Source organism: Epargyreus clarus, unplaced genomic scaffold (genome assembly GCF_041222505.1).
Source record: "Epargyreus clarus isolate Ecla_fem2 unplaced genomic scaffold, WU_Ecla_fem_2.2 ptg000001l, whole genome shotgun sequence".
NCBI lineage: Eukaryota > Metazoa > Arthropoda > Insecta > Lepidoptera > Hesperiidae > Epargyreus > Epargyreus clarus.
The window spans coordinates 1,114,451-1,135,192 of NW_027332209.1; the positions used below are offsets into that span (position 1 = coordinate 1,114,451).

At 35.6% G+C, this 20,742-nt stretch overlaps 1 protein-coding gene across 1 annotated transcript in view; it reads left to right on the forward strand.

The window, feature by feature from the left end:
- Positions 1–20,742, forward strand: part of LOC140742967 (neuroglobin) — a 117,084-nt gene that overhangs the window by 62,686 nt on the left and 33,656 nt on the right. The window contains exon 2 of the mRNA XM_073074084.1: positions 7,533–8,204. Coding sequence (XP_072930185.1) covers positions 8,011–8,204 — 194 coding nt within the window. The 5' untranslated portion in view covers positions 7,533–8,010. The remainder of the gene's footprint in view (positions 1–7,532; positions 8,205–20,742) is intronic.

A 20,742-nucleotide genomic window follows, 5' to 3' on the forward strand; every position in this document is an offset into this window, starting at 1 on the left:
TAATCGCAAGGGCCCAGGTTTTAAACTCAGACCGAGAAAAATATGTAACTTATAAATTAATCATTACTTTTTTGTGGTAAAGGAAAGCGTAGTGTATCGTGAATCTTAGGAAAACCTACATGCCTGAGAATTCTTAAAAAAGTTCTCTATGATGTGTGAAGTCCACCAATACGTACTTGGTCAGCGCGGAACACTGCTGTTTCTAGGCAGAAATAGGTATATAAATAAGAATAGAAATAGGTATAGGTATAGAAATAGGTGGTGGTGCCGCCGAGACCGAACCAAACCAAAGTCTCTTGTCGGATTATCTTTCAGAGGGTTTCGGGTTCTATTCCCTTCGAAGCAAACATCTAAATACCGAATAAAGGCAATACAATTTTAATTTACAATTAATGTACAGAGCCTTACACAGAGTACAGTTCTGGAGAGCCTTATTTATTTTAAAATGTGAAAACTCATATTACACAACACATTTTGTAACCACACGAGTTTGATAAAACGCGTCATTATAATAGAAATTTGAGCGTGAAGTTTGGAGGCTGTGTCACGTAATATGCATCATGGTGACATGTGACATGTTGACAACTGACGTAATGGCGTGTTGTGTGAGTTCGGTACGGTTGTCAATGGGTTGATGTTCGGTGTTAAAAGGGGTGTAATTTTGACGAGCGAGAAGTGTATTTTGGTAAGTTTGTTACCTAATAGGTACGTTTAAAGATTAGGCAACTTGTTTTTGAAGTCGATTTTGGTCAAAATTTTACAATCTGTGTTCGCGATAGAAGAAGAATTTGAAGAGACTCCTCCGGAATTTCTTACTTTTTTACTTAATACTTTTTGAGACAACCCGTTGCGTCTAGATTATTGTTTGTAAATGATAAATGATTTGTAAATTATCAATTAAATTATTATTAGGTGCGATCCCCTGCTAGACAGATAACTAAATGTTGAATTTAAATATTTGTTATAAGTCAGAGTGTTAGTATAATCGCCTTTGTGTGTGTTCATGGCACCTACGACACAGAGAATTCTGGTATGGGGCTGTGAATGTAGATTTATGTTTTCAGAAAATTGGCACTCATCCCCACTCTTTATTTCCACCCATTAATTGCGAGTTTCCAAACAACCTTCGCAGTGGCACTGACAGGTCCGTGCCAACAAATCGCGGAGCACTTAGCGATATCACGCCACTTAGCGCTGATAGCTTTATCGGACGGATGCATCGTTTTAAAACGGTTTGGAGTGTTTGTTCATTATTGAAAAATAGGTCGGGAAATGCCTAAGTGATAGAGAAGAAAACTTAATTTGAGATTAAGCTTACGGAAGAATTATTTCGTAAGTGACAGAAGAAGAGGCAAATTAAAGAAATCGTGTTATTATCAAAACAAATCTCGACTCCTTAAATAATAATGTACTGAAAAGGGAAGTAATGTAGCCTGCCACTCCCACAATTACATACACTAGAAATCTCTAACGGAAACTAATAAAAATATGCTGTAACATACATTGAGTTTATCGCTTTTAAATATACAACGAATTATTTTTGGAGTTCTTTTTTGTACTGATATAAGTAAAATTTAAATTTCTCATCAACGAATCAAAATCTGACAAATTATATTAAAAGCAACTTAAATAATTTATGTACCTGAGGACGGCCCAAAAATTAAATTCAGCTATAAATATAAAATTCCCCGTAATATAATAAACGGAAAATTCCCACGGGCGAAACGTTCGCTCGCGTAATGACATCCTGTTCCGGCAGTTTTTCGTTTTTTTCACGGAATATTTCAGGAGCTATCGTCCAAATAATGTAACCATTGTTCTAAAGTGTACGTAAATTTAAAACTAAAATTATTTTTACTAGTTTTACTCGAATTTAAAATCAAGGTGGTTTTAAAATATTCATAAAATTAAACGACGACGAAAGACGGTATGTGTGGCCGTAGCTGTTGCAAAAACGCCAAAAAAGGTGTGGGATGAGTGTAAAGCTCTACAACATTTTCAACATAGGCTTGGAGGACTCTGGTTGCGTTTCATTAGAACGGAGGTCCTGGAATCTCCGTAGCGCAGTAAAGATTGCTATGGAGAGATCTTAATGGGTAAAATACTAACCTAACCTAACCTAACCCGGTGACGCTCCCACGGCACCGGATGGATAGCTTTATAAAGTTCCTAACCCAGGTACCTAGGTCATCAAAAAAAGTTTCCACAAATCTTGTATTACACATAAATTATACAACCAATTTGTTGCAGATCTATGAATTGGTCATAAATTGAGATCTGAGAAGAGAGAGAATCAGTATAACGGAGTTGTAAGCGGAACCCATTTTGCTGATGAATGGTTTTACAACATTATTAATTAGCGTCTTACAACGTGCAACCGAGGCGAAACGAAAATTCGGTGGTTAAATAAATAAAATAAGGGAAAGGAAAGATCCCTCAGCGGGCTAAATATTCAGTGTAGGGTTAAATTCAACGAGGTAAATTCTGGAATTTTACATTTTGTATGCTTAATTAGAAATTAATTTTAAATAAATATTAATTTTACTCCAGTTTCGTCGAAATGTATGTATTTCAGTTTGACTATTTAAATGTTTCACGCCATATGTTCAACGTACCTATACCTATAAGAAAAATGTAGGATTGTATCCCGAGCATCAAAATAGTAACTATTCTTCAATCTTTACTTAAGGAGACGTGTACCAAACCAAATTTGTACCTACATGTACAAATTTGGTTTGGTAAACGTTTTATGCTATGATAGGTACATATATACATAAAAACCAAATTAAATTTGACTACAAAACACTTGCCAAGTTAACTTCAAGTGAACAAACCGCAACTCCAAAAACTCAATCTCAGTTTTGATGTTGTATAATAATTTCATGTGCAACATTTTATATTATGTCTCATTTATATTATACCTACTAAATTATACAAAAAATATAAAGTTAAGTATATTTAAAGCGACACTATACTTGAAATAATTATCTAGGCTCGATTTTATATATATCCTTTTATTATTAGATAAGTTTTAAATAAAATCTTTTGAAAGTATGATAGAGTCAGCGTGGTTCAACCCAGCAATTAGTTATTCCTCACCGATTTCTAGCGTGAATCAGTACTGGGTATATGTGAGGCGACTATCTTACATATCAATAGTGAGGGCTAAGATAGACGCCTCATATGTACCCACTCACCAGGACAACAAATGAAAAGACTTTGAGTACTCCAATGTTATCCATAAAAATACTCTAGAAGCATAATACAAGATTAGTATAATAATGTTAAGTTGTTCACGTAACATAGGTATGAACGGGAACATAGTTCTCGTCACGTAACATGACGAGAACTATGTCCCCGTAAGAATAATATTTTACTTCGCGTACACTTAAGTATTCTGAACACATCGTACAATTTCACGCAATTTATGTCGTAGACTAAAACAACTGCTTTACATAAACTACGGAACTTTTATCTCACGCTTGTATTGTATTCACTTACAATACAATGTATTTCAAGCAGAATTCTCTGAATGAACTTGCGACATACCTATTGCAATGAAATTTATAAGAACGTTGTTTTTCGAATCACCGTGGCACCTGTAGTTTAATATGCTCTGTTGTATTCTGGTTTAAATAGTCACAGATATATAACGATACACTTATTCAAGGCGTTCCAGCGTATGAGAGGTATATATGAGCGGCAATAACCATTTATCATTTGTCATAAGGTGGACTGGACATATGGTAAGCTGCATTCTCATTTGCTTTCTATATTTTAAAAATAATTTATATACCAGGATGGTGAGCACTTGCCATCTCTTTCAAAATAGAACACTTAAGCGCTTTACACAGTTTTTATTAGGCAGGAATAGGTTTAGATTGTCCCTGTAGTTCCGGGACCAAAATAGGGCTACGGTATCCCCTGCCTGTCGTAAGAGGCAACTAAAAGGGGCTTCCGGGGTTGCGGGCGACAAGAGTGGGACCTCAAACCGCCTGGCCAGCGGCCCCGGGAAGGACGGCCGTATGTGTGGTCGCATACCGTCGTGTCCACCAGACGGTTTGGCGAGCGTCAAGCTCACCTGGGCGGAGGCCGACGCGGCAACGCGCTAAGAGGACTGCGGTTGCGTTCTTTTGGAGATCCCGGAGTCCTCTACGCAGCGCCGAAAACGGCCACCGGGAAAGATTTAGTGTGGGAAGAATCCCACATAACATCGTGCCGCTCCCACGGCATAGGGTACCTTTTGAAGGTTTCCCCCTCGTAAAATAAAAAAAAGGAATAGGTTTGGATAGCGCCAACCAACGCCAACCACGGATGGTACTACCACTTGTAAATGGATATACACTAATTTTAATGTTGGAAATCATTGCTAATACTTTATAGGTGGCCTTAATATAAAATCGATGAGCACCCAGTAATTTATTACCGTATTAATTAAGTTAAGGTTCTTGTTTGACGTATTTCAATTTGCCGTCTAACCTGTTTTCGGGACGGAGTTGGTAAGATAAACCAGAATTCGATTATGATTCATCTCACTGCCAGCTTCAAAGGATTTATTGGGGAAATCCTAAACAAATCATCGTGTTTACTTACTATGCTGTAAGTTTGATTGATTTATTATCCTTCTGTTAAAGCAGTGATAGCCCAGTGGTTAAGAAACTCGGTCTTTTGATCGAGGGGTCCGAGGTTCAAATCCCAGGCATCTCGGATTTTTCAAAAATATGTGCGTAAGAGAAACTAATAATCACTTGCTTAAACTGTGAAGAAAAACATCGTGAGGAAACCTGCATACCTTAGAAATATAAAAATAGTTTTCAGCAGTATGTGAAGCAGCAGCAGTGGGGCAGTAATGTGTTGATGATGATGATTATCCTCCTGATATTAAATTAAAAGGTGGTTACTATTTGAAAGTTCCATGTGCTACATTTATTTCTGCTTGAACAGTCTCAAGGTCTACTGTGTTCTTCTTTCCAGTGGTAAGGTAGACATACTTATACGTGTACCAACTTAATCCTCATAGATAACAACGCCTCTGTGCGTGACCTAAACCAGGACTCTTATCTTATCTGGGGTTGATTACAGATGTCCACGGGCGGCAGTATCCACTTAGCTATTGGACTGTATACTTTGCTACTTTAATATTACAAAAAAAAAAATATTATTAAGTTCCTTCTTATCTTTTCTCAATACTATCTTTTATACAATATGGAATGTGTGCTTGTAGTTGTGCGGAACAACTTCAGAGCGGACTATCAGTTTGGCGCGGACTAGGTATATATAAATCAAATACAAATTACAAATTAACATTTTTCTTTTTTTATAATATAGGAGTAGCAGACGAGCATGCAGTCCACCTGATGGTAAGTTGCTACTGCCGCCCATGAACATCTGTAATCAACCCCAGATAGGATTAGATATTCCTACCTAAGGTCGGTCACAGATGCGCCGCTACCCCTGAGGACTAAGCTGGAACGCCTCGGAAAAGTCTGTCTCCCTTACCACACCCTTCAAACCGGAACACAGCAGCGCATAACACTGCTGTTATTAGGTAGAAATAGGTGTGGCGGTGGTGCCGCCGGAGTCGAACCACATAGGGTTCTACCACCTCAGAACGTAGTAAGACAACATAGTAAAGAGATAGTATGGAGAAGTAATTAAACCCACTTGCAACTAGCTTAGCCTATCCACACACGAGTCAGAGTTAATTAAGTTACAAAAGGCAAGTAACTAAAGCTTTAAGTTTAACTCAAGCTTATTACACGCGTATAAGCTAAGTTCGAAGTTATTTAACTAATAACTTCATTTCAACGTTATCTGTAAGGTAAATTAGAAGAGTAAATAGAGGTGTAAAGATTATAAGGTTTATTATAGAATGATTGCTTTGTGAATATTATGAAAATACCACTTAGTACTCATTTATAATCATTTGTTATAATCAGTCATTTATAACAATAATATCAGAGTAATTCGTTATTCAAACTTTTGTAACATTACGTAAGGTCTAGTGTTAGAATTTAAAGCACGTACGTCTTTTTTACTCGACTCGGAGGGTAATGTTTGTCGAGCGTATGTAGGTGCTATGCTTCAGTCCCTGTAGTTTCGGGACTAGAATAGGGCTAAGGTATCCCCTGCCTGTCGTAAGAGGCGACTAAAAGTGGGTTTCTGGGTTTGCGGGCGGCAAGAGTGGGAGCTCGATCCGTCCACCAAGCAACCCCGGGAAGGACGGCGGTATGTGTGGCCGTATACCGTTGTGTTGTGTGTGTGTGGTGTTTACACCAGATGTGTGGGAGGAGCGTAAAATGCTCCCCCAGGAAAGAGCCCGATTGGGGCATCGCGCTCGGAGGACTCCGGTTGTGTTCCATCAGAGATCCCGGAGTTCGCCACCAAGCGCCGAGGACGGCCACCGGGGGGTTTTAGTGCGGTAAAAATCCCACATAACCCGACGTCGCTCCCACGTCATGGGGTACCGTTTGAAGGTTTCCCCCTCGTAAACAAAAAGAAAGGTGTTATACTTCATTCCTTAGCACCCCTGCAGATCAAATGGCCTGACGGACACATGAGATGTCTTTAAGGGTATATTATTATTCACTATATTTTTTATATTTATTTAAAGTAAGTCTATTTATATAGTCAAAGCATTTGTCATCTACCTTAGAAGAATAAGGATCCTACTAAGCGTCGGTTATACATACTGCATGCTTATTTACTAGCTCAACTCCATTTAAAACGGTGTAGTCGTAACTAAAATACGACTATACTCCCGTCACGGTATTTACTCTAAGTTTACGAAGGTTTACTACGTTAAGCGTAATCTCGTATGAACGATCTAAAACTGTTATCACCTAGATTTGATACTGAATACTGTTTTGAAGTTCTTACCGTTAAAAATATCGAATGTATGTGCTAGGGGAGCTTAACTTCAAAGGTGATGCGAAGTTATTTTACGTAAACGTAGTCTTTTGAGGATCTAACTGCTTTTGTAACGAATTAACCCAGTTAGTTTTTAATGAACCTATTATGGCTATTTTGTTTACCATTTAATATTATTTCTTTCTGATCTAAGAAATTACCTTGATGTTTCCTTTACGTTAGCTTTATTGTTCCTCTGCTAAACAAAAGTCTATTTCAATAAATCCTTCGACACTACTACACAAACAAACTTATACAAATATAAATATAAATTCTGGGATACTTTTTTTTAATGAATTTCAGTTTGTAATTCTGACCCTTGTGAGTAAAATTATTTTCTTAGTATCATGGTTACATTTTTATAAAACTAAGAGAAAATAGTATAAGAAGGTACTGAAACTATATCCCCAGACATAACTTGGTCTGGCGTAAAAGTAGATAAACTCTAATAGTAGATAATACACTGATCCCAGTTCGCTGGAGAAATGGAGAAAAAATTCCGGAAACTTTTCCCAAAAAATTCAATACAATTCCCTCCATGCGTTTTGATTTCCAACGAACCCGTAATCAAATTGTCGCGTCCCTTTTAAATCTCATTACAATACAATTTTCTCTGTTCACAGGTAGCCGAGAGGATGTCGACTGATTAGATAAGATTACCGAAGATGTGACGACACTGAACAATTTCGTAACACTCGTGGAAATGCCCGAACAATACACGAATGTCGCGTAACGTTTGTAAATAAATTATAGTGCTCGAAGTGATGTGAATTGCTGAATAGAACTCCAACAAAATATGCCAGACAAGTTCCTCGGAAAGCGGAGATAAAGTGACAAATGTAATTGTTGGAGGGAAATAGGCGCGAGTATGAACTTGTGTAGAGGTTTTGAAATTTAGGTCAGTTCCAATTTAGTGTAAGCAAAGCTGAAGTGAATAACACTTTTTCGAGTTGAGAGTTTAGTGTCGGATGTCAATTTAGTTGCAGTGGAAAATGTTTTAAACTGTGTGAAAGAGTTAAAAGGTCAATTCGGTGAAAAGAATGTCAATTTAGTGCAAAGTGAAAGTGGTTTAGGTTTAAGTGATGGGAAATCAGTGAAGCCATGGGTTGCCAGTTGGGAAAACTAGCAGCTTCGGAGCGGCGTGGCGCCAACAACGGTCCCGGCCTGGCTGATGGGCCACCACCCGCCACAGACCCTCGGTTACCTCTCACCGCGAAGCAGAAGTACTCTATGCTTGCTTCGTGGAAGGGCATCTCCAGAGCTATGGAGAAGACTGGCATCTGCATGTTTATAAAGTAAGTTTATTCAATGAATTTGTGAACATATGACACGAAATTAAGGAAGGCAAGAAATACATCCATATAACATTGATTGAGACTACATATAACATTGATTGAGTTAGATTTTATTATGACAGTCAAAGACTTATGACAAGACAAAAATCTGGAGTAGGTACATGGTTAAAAAACGTTGGTTTTTAGAACCACTTTTATAAGATTATCTTTATGCGTATAATATTACAGTTAGTAATTCTACATCGGGAAAATATTATTTCTACGTATAGAATTACTTAGGATAGTAATGAAACGGAATAATAATAAGGATCATTCGGTCTCGAGAAAGTACTTCTGAGAAAAAACTTTCAGAATGTTTAATCCGTATTCAGAATATCATCACAAAAATCCTACTTTATCTCTTTCTAAGTAACACATTTGTTTGTTTAGTAAAGATTCATAAAATTCTACGAAAGATTTCGCGTTCCAAACTTTTAGGTACCTAAGTCTATATTCTACTGCCGAGACGAGTACCTAATGGATATAATTTCTTCTTGATCGAAATGAAAATATTAATCCGCTTAAAGTGGTTATTAATATATTGCTATAATAAATACCAATGTACTTATTATAAACATCAGTCCACTCATAACTCCATAATGTTTAGCAGGCGTCCCGCAGGGGTAACAATAGAACCATAACCTTTTATGCTCCTCATACTTATATACGCCTGAACATTTTCACTCGCAACAAATGACGTATGAACTTTGCTAATAGAATCGAGTAGGCGTTACGAACTAGCAAATGGGAACCCAAAGTTTCGTATATGATTAGGGAACTGCAGACATCTCTATGGTATCACAAAGGAGAGAAACACTGAAGAATTATTCGTCTGACAATAGAAGTTTATATGAGTACATGAAGTTTTGAAATATTCCAGATTAATCTTGTTGGAATTCAATTAGTTAGATAGTACATATTATGTTATGGTTTTCTATAATACGTAATTGTGTTAGGTATGTCTTATAATTAGAAATTAAACGAACTTACCTAAGTGAAGTTCCAATTTCAATTGTACGAACTGCATGGTCTCGAAATGATAATGTTGACATGTAGTACACCGCCAGTCGTCAGCCTTGTGTCACGTATATTCAGAGCTAAAAACCTCGAATTCAAATAATTTAAAACAATATCCAACCTACTTATAGCTCCCCCTACCGGTAAATGTCATTAAGTTTAGAGATCCTGGGGTCAAGATGTAAGTTCATTAGCTCGATTATTTTACAACATAGATGATATTATGGGTAATACTTATCGTATATAAGTATGGGTGGGTGGGTTATAATATCATTTCGAGACCATGCAGTTCGTACAATTGAAATTGGAACTTCACTTAGGTAAGTTCGTTTAATTTCTAATTGTACTTCACTGCATAGTCTCTTCAATGATAATGTTGACATGTAGATGTTTAGAGATTTGTAAAATAACGAGCCTATTAAACAAGATACAAAAACATTTAAATCCTATTATTTTTTAAATTCCTAATTTAATATATCTATTTAAATATTAATTACAGTTATCAAGTATACGTTTGATGTAACGTCTCTACTACAAAATTGAACTTAGATCTGATCCATTCAGCTATCCTTCTAAGAGGGTCTTAACTGACACTCATATGTTTAGACGTCAGCGTAGCAGCGTGGTAAAGCGTGCTCTCTAATGGTATGTATTGTAAAAAATGATATATCAATGCCATCATCCTCCGTGGTTGGTAAAATCTAAAAACTGTCGTCTGGGAGGTCACTGTATTATAAGATTACATAAAAGAAATAAACTTATTCTTGTAACTCTCAAGTGTTACTAGGCCTATCTAGGTAATTTTATTAAGGATGTGCTGGACAAATACTATGATTACTATGAAATAATGGTAATACTAGATTGTTTGAACACTGGTTATAGTAAGGTTTAAATTCATGTGGCAATTTAATATACAATATCTTCCGCCAAGCAATTTGGTTAATATACAATAATGTTATTATTATGTTTATGTATACTTCTTAGAAGTCTCGACTCAGATGTAGGCGAATCGGTAGTAATAATGGCATTCACGGGCTTACACCAAGTGAACGTCATAATATATACGATATCTATTGTTTTTATATATTACTTATATATATATATATATATATATATATATATATATATTTTACTCATATATTATTATTGTTTTTTTTTTTTTTTCCTTTTTACTATATGAGTAATTACAATAACCAAAAAAGTAAATAGTATTTATTCTTCATCTCCACTAAATAATATATAATATTTTACACTTAACTCGCTAAAAATATTTATACATCAGATGTAACTATCCCAAGTAATAGCATACTTGGGATATGGAGGATAGAAAACCTAAGTATGCATTTTAAGAACAAAAATAATTCTAGATATATATATATCAAAATGAAAAGAATATTGTAACCAGTCTACAGATAGATCTAGTTATTTACACTGTTTAGGCCAAAATATTATAAGCACAGCATCACGTTTTCATTATTGCGTCTAACATTGCTTGTAGAGCAACAAAATCTTGAGATTCGTGTATAGAAACGAAACGCTCCTCGAGGAAGCGAGTAACATACAGGGTAAAGCGTTGACGAAAAACAAATGGATCTAGATCTTTTTTTTTTTTTTTTTTTTTTTAAATTCATATGAGACCCAAAATGCAACCCTTCCAAAATGAAAGGTTTATTTATTTATTTATTTTTTTTTTTTTTTATTTTTTTTTTTTTTTTTTTTTTTAATACTATTTTTTAGGACTGTCTGGACCTACTACCAGATACTACCACAAACTCCCCAACCGTTCAGAGATAATCTTTAACAACAATTATTTTATTAGAAATAAAATGAATATTTCCATTTAAATAGTATAACCTTAGTCATGACATGTAAGTCATACTTCTTGTAGGTTTCCTAGTAAATAAATCTATTTAAAAACCTTCAAAGTGTTAATTCGCAATGTATAATCTTGATTTAGTGACAGCAAATTCATTCTGAAATTATTGAATGTATTAGGGAAATAAAAACATTTTTTGGGTATTCAATAAATCCAATATGTGCCTTGATATTACGGTTAAATGTGGGTATTAAACACCATGCTGTTTCTATATGAAATAACTGTGGAGTTGCCTACACGTATTAGAGTCTCACCGTGTTGAAGATGATTATTGAAAAAATATCTTTAAGCACAAGTAACGCTGCATTTAACTTTAAATAGTTGATCGGATTTGTTATTTAAATCAAATAACAAAAATACCGAGAATAATGACCATATGTTACATAACTGATTGTGTCCCGATAATAAAAATAATATGACAACTACCACCTGTAATTATATCTATCTGTAAGAGGGATAGTATTTTGATAAACATTATTAAAATTGTTATATATATATATACCTATCTTTGCATTTATTATAATTTTTATTTTTTTTATATTATTATTATATATATTTTTTTATTTTTTCTTTTTATTTCACCCTTGTGTTGATTTTTAATCTTTTATCTAATGGTAAAGCAATTTGATTTTTTATTTATATATTGCTTGTATAATACAATGAACAACCTTAACAGTTGTATTATTTCCAATTATCAAACTATCTTTTAAGTAACCAATAAATCCTAAAGAATGATATAGCTTATTATGTCTATGATCCTAAATTACTAAGTGTCGTTATTGTTCCTTGTCCATTATTATGACATTTCAAATAGGAACTATGTTATATAAATATATAACTGACACACTGTCCCTAGATCTTAATCAGTTATGTATGGTCTTGTATCTTTTAAAAGGTTAGTAAAAACATAAATATAGTGTTCTGCTCAAACCAAAGGAAAGAACTTGAAATGCATAGAATTTCCATTTAACCATAGACATGTAAACACTGTTTAAGGTAATCATGAATTAGTATCCAAATATGCATTCTTGAAAACAATAGTAAGTAGTGAGTGGAATGCCAGGCTTTATTTAAAGCTCAAGATTAAGACCAAGATATTCAATATAAACCAACATCACCATCATCAGGTGTTGGTAAAGTAAAAATATTGTAAAAAATTGGTTAAGAGTAAACAATATGTTACCACTGATGTGAGAAGTCTTTCTACACACATACCGAGTATATTTTGAAAAAATCTTCATTCCTTGAGAATAATGAGTTTAAGTGTTTATACAAATAGACTCTTAAAGCTAACCACTTGCAAAGCTTGGGTCAATAGTTATTTGTTACAACTGGTCTTTAAAATTATAATTATAATCGACCACATTATTAACCACTCACCTAAAAATCTGTTGTGATTGAAGATTTATTCCAAAGGAAACTTCGATCAAGCCTTTCTGTGATACAGGTATTTGTGCATGAGGCTTGTTGTAAGTCAGATAATGACCCTATTTGGTATGAGTATCTCAAACTTTTGGATGAAGTTTATCATAGGATGAAGTGTAAATATCTTCGTTATATTTGCTATTATAAAATATTGTACTATATATATATGAATTGAACAATCATTGTTTCTTAAACCATTTTGCCGATCATTTGTTCCAGTACTTGTACTATGAAATTTCTTCTTATTATTTATTATACATAATAAATGACCAGCACCAGTAATAAGATAATTGATAGCAAATTATCTTTATAAAGGCAAATAATTTAAAATTATTAAGAAACAATCATGTCAAATGCTCGAGAGCAGTAAGCATTCGCCTGATGTGGCATGGCTTTTGACTCTTTACAGCTACAATAGTAACTGCGACTTGTGCAACTTTTAAAGTCTAATCATGTGTTATCCGTCCCACAGTTTCCTAGAGGTTCCTAGAGGTCCAGTTCTTCCTTTAAACTATTTTTTCCTTTAGTCTATCTATCACCATCTAGATAGATAGATAGTTCCTTTAGTAAATTACTCTTTAATATGCTGATCTACCTAGATACCAAATTCTTATGAATGGTTAAACCAATTTTAGGTTCTTCTAGAGTATTACAAAAGGATATAAATTGTCATCTCTATATCCTGTATCATGTACATTATTAATCTGAATGATTCTTCAATAAAATGTTCATTGATTAAAATCATTACACCCAATCGATGGTAATAGTTGTGTCTATCTACTGATTATTAGTATTTTGTTATATGGGTTATTTACCCCATGTGAAGGACATCATACCCTATTAGAATGGGTGAATATCCGTTGTATCCGTCTACTTAATAGTAGTATCTCATTATAGTTGTTATATAGGTAAATATCCAATATTTAAGGGTCCCTTATTTGAACGGATGAATATCCATTAGGTATATTCTACTCAATAGTAGATTATTTTATGTGAGTAAATACTCAATATAAACAGGTTAGTACCCATGAACGGGGCTAAATAGCACCCTATTTCTTGTAATGTAGGTAAATATCCAATATGTAAGGGTCATAACCTTATTTGAACGGGTGAATACCTATTAGGTATATTCTACTCAATAGTAGATTCTTTTATGTGAGTAAATACTCAGTATAAACGGGTTAGTACCCATGCACGGGGCTAAATAGCACCCTATTTCTATGTTCATAGCTTTATATAAGCGAGATTTATATAAGGATTTAAATAAGCGAGATCACCTAAATAGGTGACAAGCTTAGTTAATGAACATAAGACGTCAAATTCCTTGCTACAGAACAATATGGTAATCTAAAAATCCTTTGCTTGGAAAAATATATATGTAAAAATTTACCTTGTCATTCCTCATTAATATATAAGATTATCATCTTATCTTTAATAAATGAAAATAATACATTTTCAATTTGCGACTGCATTCGTAATGGCCGCCTAGTACAAGTCTTCAGAATAATTTCGTCAAAATTCTTTATTTTCCATTGTAACTTTTCTGCACAATATATCACACCTACGTCTTTTATAAATTATTAATTGAAATATTTCTTATAAATTAACAATTTTTACGATAAATTACTTATTTTATTTCTTATTTTGAAAAATCATAAATGTACACAGGCTGCACGAAAAACGATAATGACATTTACCGGTAGGGGGAGCTATAAGTAGGTTGGATATTGTTTTAAATTATTTGAATTCGAGGTTTTTAGCTCTGAATATACGTGACACAAGGCTGACGACTGGCGGTGTACTACATGTCAACATTATCATTGAAGAGACTATGCAGTGAAGTACAATTAATAATGTTAAACCATCAATCGCATAGCCTGCTACGTAATCACAAAATTATAGTAACTAAGTAAGTTTAGGTAGATTACAGATAAGTTGTTGACAGCGGAGGGAACCCACACAAAATATCTCTTAGGTTTCAACATACAAAAAAGAACACTCTTTTCTTTGCATTTTTTAGTTTTTACAAATTATCTTTTTATTTGTAGATATCGTTTCACTAGTTTTGCCTAGTTAGCCAGAAAGCGAACATGAGGTATACTTGATATTAATTAAGTCATTATAGCTGCTTCTGCAACCGTCCTATGATACTAACAATCTGTTATAAGGTACATCAGAGAAGCATTGATGTGCTTGAGGAGTTAGAATGTATATTTTTTATAGGATTGAAGTAGTAAGGCATTTTTTTATAAAATATCAATCTTGCATCTTTGTCATGACACATTATTTTTTCTACACAACTCTTGTCAAACTAAAATAACATCTTTCTACTGCTTTTATAACGGTGGTAACTCCTTATAAATAAGATTGCGTCTGGATTACCATCGTATCGGCTTACAACTCCACCGAGGCAAAGAGATATAAAACGATTATGTACATTCAATGTGACAACCCTTCTCAAACTTTGCTGTCAACGTTATAACGAAAAGTTTTTCCTTCCGAACAATTTGACGTCTTTTCGACTTAATTTTCCTTTGTTTTAGGCTGCTATATATCGGAAGGTAATGCTTTTTTTTATAATATAGGAGTAGCAGACGAGCATGCCGTCCACCTGATGCTGCCTGGTAAGTGGCTACTGCCGCCCATAGACATCTGTAATCAATCCCAGACAGGATTAGATATTCCTGTCTGAGGTCGGCTACAGATGCGCCGCTACCCCTGAGGACTAAGCTGGAACGCCTCGGAAAAGTATGTCTCCCTTACCACACCCTTCAAACCGGAACACAGCAGCGCCTAACACTGCTGTTATTAGGTAGAAATAGGTGTGGCGGTGGTGCCGCCGGAGTCGAACCACAATGGGTTCTACCACCTTCAACATCACCTTATATCTAAATCGTCAATATATCTTCGAAATCTTAAATTCTGTCTGTTTTTTTGTTTGTCTGTGACAGTATTTTAACATGTGAAGTCGCAAAAGCTTGCTTCTTCTTTTATTGGCGTTTATTGTCTAGCTTTAATATATTTTTCGGGATTTAGGATAATGGTAGAATATTACTTAGATAAAGACACGTTTTGATACAAATTAAAATATATGATTTTGTTCAAAGTCATATATTTTAGTTTTAGTCATATTCATTTACCCACGCGAAAGGGATAAATGATGCTATGTAACACATAGTGACTATTCGTTACATATATTTTATATCGGTGTAGCAGACGAGCATGCAATCTACCTAATGGTGAGTGGCTGCTGCCGCCTAATCGATGTCACGGCAAAAATTTAAAATACTTACATCTCTAATAAAAAAATAGAGAATGTCGTACAACATTGTACACTTTTTTTTTGTTTTTTGTTTACGAGGGGGAATCCTTCAAAAGGTACCCTATGCCGTGGGAGCGGCACGGGTTATGTGGGATTCTTACCGCGCCAAAACCCCCCCGGTGGCCGTCCTCGGCACTGCGTAGAGGACTCCGGGATCTCAAACGGAACGCAACCGGTGTCCACTTGGCGCGTTGCCCCGTCGGGCTGTACCCAGGTGAGCTTGAAACTCACCACATCATCTGGTGTTCACGACTGTATGCGACCACACATACCGCCGTCCATCCCGGGGTTGCTGGCCGGGCGGTTCGAGCTCCCACTCATTCGGTCCGCAACCCCGAAAGCCCCCTTTTAGTCGCCTCTTACGACAGGCAGGGGATACCGTAGCTCTATTCTGGTCCCGGAACTACAGGAACAACAACATTGTACACTTACACACAGTATAATTTGTTCATAATATGTGAGCGACTTAGTGTCGTGATGAATTACGTTAAATATTCAAAACGCACTGAAATATTCAAAGCGTTTAATATCAAACAATAATATGACGACTAATCTGAGATTATTGCGCTTACAATGAATATAATCGGGATAATTAATGTTCCTAGGGAGCTAATATAGATATAGCTGACGACCTGCATGGCAGGGCGGTCACCATACCGGTCTGACGCGCAAAGGGTTCCGGGTTCGATCCCCGGCCAGACAGATACGGGAGTGACGAATTTAGATATCTGTTCTGGGTCTGGGTGTTTGTGTATTCGTCTTTGGCACCCACGGTATAGGAGATCCTAGTGTGGGTATGTGAGTGTAGAAAGCGTTGAAGATTGATTGTGATACGACAGTCGCCAGTAACGAATGACGACTGTCGTCGACGGTCGCCGACTATCGCGAACCGTGGCTCATGTATTAGTTTACGTGTGTGCGTTACGGCGCGCGTGCGTTAATTCTCTTACACAAATGCGTACATGTTTCAGAATTTTGTTCTAGAAAATCTATATATTTTGTTTTGTAAATCTACTTCATTTTTGAACACTTTTTATAGCTTAAAACTAACTACTACATTAATAATTATCTACTTCCCTTAGTACCAAGTCGCACTTGAACAATGCGATGGACTACGGTCTAGATTCCTCTCACACTGAAAGGAGACCCGTGCCCTGTATTTGGACAGTAATGGTTCGTCCACTATTTCCCTTTTATTTCTAAATCACAATTAAAAGCAAATATACGATAATTCACAATACCCTTTCTTACTATATAATTAAGGTTACTCTGGTTACATAAAGTTCTTGTAAGCAAATGGATGAATTTTGTCGTGCGGTGTTATCCCTTGAAAGGGATCCTCTGAATCGCCTTATATTACAGTTATTTCGTTCTATCTACCTAAATCTTTATAATTCACTTGTCCTAGAAATATTTGCCACGCATTTAGATCATATTTCAAAGCTATCTTCAGTGTTTGCGCGATTTCAAAATCTGAAAATCAAAAACTGAGAACTTTGAGAAAATATAAACCTCAGTGACATAAATTCCAATACGGTCCAGATTTCAAAGGTGGACTCCGGAGATACCACCGTCCCAGCTATTTTTGCCTAACAATAGTAGTGTTAAACGCTACTATGTTCTGGTTTGAAGGTTGATGTGGTAGGCATTCCAACTTAGTCCCCAGAGGTACCAAAGCACCTTTAGCTGACCTCAGGTGGGGCTCTAATCTTAATTGGGTTTGATTACAGATGTCCATGGACGAAAGCCACCTGTCATTAGGTGAACTATACCCACATTTTCTACTACGTATTATAAAACATAAACATGTATGAAAATGAGTATGTAAAAGTGATGTAGTAAAACTACGTATAAATCTACTATCCCACACCTCTCCTAAGTGTCCCGGACTTAGCCCATAAATATGCATAAATCTAGACTTTTAGGTCAACGGGGAGGCTCGAGGCCGGACCGTAGGCACAAAGGTATTGTAGATAGGAACTATAAAGTGTTAATACATTCTGCGTACTTGCATGTCATACAATGACATGTTATGCCCACGTAAGTGATAGCCAATTTATATGTCTAGGTAAGTAACATTTTTTTACGTGGGGGAACCCTGATTGGGTTCCTATCAGCTGCGGGGGCAGTACAAAGGATATACCGGATTTCTACTGGCTAAAACCCCACGGTGTTTGTCTGGACGCCCTTTGTAGGGATCTTGGGTACGCTAATATAGCACTCGTCAGCGGTCCCGACGGCGTTCGCCCGCGTCCAGGCCCAAGAACTCTAACCTAACCTAAATCCATCAATTTATGCCTTATAATAGCAATGTAAAGAATTTTTTACAATATTTTTGGTTTATGGTTATGGTTAGGAATATAGTTTGTAGCATACCACCTGATGGTAAGTGGCTACTGCCGCCCATGGACATCTGTAATGAACCCTACATAGGATTAGATATTCCCACCTGAGGTCGGCCACAGATGCGCCGCTACTCCTGAAGACTAAGCTGGAACGCCTCGGAGAAGTATGTCTCCCTTAAAGGGTGTGGCCTTTAAACCAGAACACAGCAGCGCTTAACACTGTTGTCATTAGGTAGAAATAGGTGTGGCGGTGGTGCCGCCGGAGTCGAACCACAAAGGGTTCTACCACCTTCAAATCTTTTAACATGGCCTACCTAATTTAATCTTACTGAAGTTTGAATGTGAAAAGCACATAAATACTATCAGGACGGCTAGATGCTCGCTTACTACTAAAATAATGTAAAAAATGACTCACCTATCAGGGCTATAGTTTGCCACAGACACGTAAAAAATTTAAAACGTCTTCCCTCTTCAAACCAGAAGACGGTATTAAGTTAAATCCTAAAGACCTTCAGTTTTTCACGCTCACACTTTAGACACGTAAGCACGTAGGATTTGGAGATGATCCGTATTGGAAATTTAAATATCAGAGAAGATTCTGTTTGAGCGCAACCCTTTGTACCGGGTATTTCTGTTTGAGTTGACAGTTGACGCCTTTGTATTGAATTTTCTGTGGAACAGGAAAACGGGTTTTATGTCACGATATTATCCATGTTAATGTGTGTGGTTGCTTTGAGTTAGATGTATAACATTTTTTGCAAAACTGAGTTTCATTGGGAGTATAATAATGACCAATATAGTGTTTTCAGAGGTTTTCCAGAGCTCAATTTTATTAAGTAGTTTAAACTGCATCTTAACAACACAAAAAGAACAAACTTTGATTTATAATTTAATTTAATTTTCAAAATCATCACAGATCTTTTCATCATACTGGGCCATTTAACGCGTTTTAATCAAACATGTTACAATACGACAAGTTCCAAAAAAATCTATGCACTTTTTAGCCCCTTGGTCCAAGATAACTGCCATAAAAAGACGTACGGAAACAACCCTATTGGAAATGGCTCCTGTGCAACTAAAAGGCACTGTGCAACTTATCCATAACAATCAAACTGAAACCTACAAAGTATATTGTATGTGACAAAAGCGGAACGTGTCTTGATTTAAGCAATGTAATTGGCAATCGGAAGCCAGTTTGTTATCAAGCAACCCGCGACTAGACGAGGTTATTTCGTTGTTTTATGCGTCCACGTGTTATAAGGAGGGTAATGATTTTAGGGAGGGTAATATGTTTCAAGCGTATCATATCTCTATCTTTGGCATGTCTTACAACCTAAACGGCCTAATGGATTTTAATATATGATGTGTTGTTGAATTCGTAATTATGGGAGTCACATAGACTACGTTACTTGTCTATTAAAAAATTTAAGCAGTCGTTTTTTTGTTTTATATTAATACTAGTTCGATATCACTTTGTTCTGTGTGCACCAAAAATGTTCAAGGTATTTTTATTCATGCCAATGTTTTGTACATTTCTATTCGTCGCAGGTTGCTGAATGCAAACGAAATATGCATAGGTAGGTACCTACATCTAGTGCACTGTACACCACCCTCCCACCCTTTTATGGAGATTAAAAATGTCGCTATCCTGCGTCAAACTTTTAGTGGTTTTAGATTGCTATGTTTTTTATTCAAAGTTATGAATAATCCACGTATAAAATCACATCTAAACGAAATCAAAAATAAGATCATTTTTATTAACATTTAACTATAACAATCATAATAAATATTTTAACGATATTTGTGGTTACGACAAATTTAAATTTACAATTTTACGAAAAAAAACCATTTTCAAATTAACCAAAAAATGTCACCATTCATAACGACGAGCTAAGTGGTGCACTGGTGACAAATACTGATGTACGAGTAATATATTACGAGTACTTCTGTATTAGAAGTATTAATACTTCTATATGATAAGTGGTAATACTTGTAACAAATAATTATTATTTACATACCTACTTTTACCGTTAAAAACACAGCTTTACAGAGCTTTTCATAAAATATTTTAACAAAAATGCCTCTAACAATTGAAAGCCAATTTATTATTGAGGGACACAACGGAAACGAGGTCATGTTTGTTGTTTTTCGTTTAATAAAGCTGTGTTTTGTTTTTGACCCCCTGAAGCAAAATACAATGTTATCTAAAAGATGAAATATAGGAATATTCTGGACAAGAAAAGAACTGACACTGACAACGTTAAATTGTGAAATTCGCCACGAAATCTATTTTAGGGTCCACATTACAAATTTTAATATATGGGAGAGTGATTTTTAATAATGGAAATAAATACATGCTCTACAATTAAACCTCTTTCAATACTAGCAACCACGAAGCACTATTACAAGTTAATTTAGCAAAGGTTTCTTCTTAGGGTTGTGATAGCCCATTTTATGTAAAACAAAAGCAGCCTGGGGTTGATTGCAGATGTCTACGTGCAGCAGTAACCACTT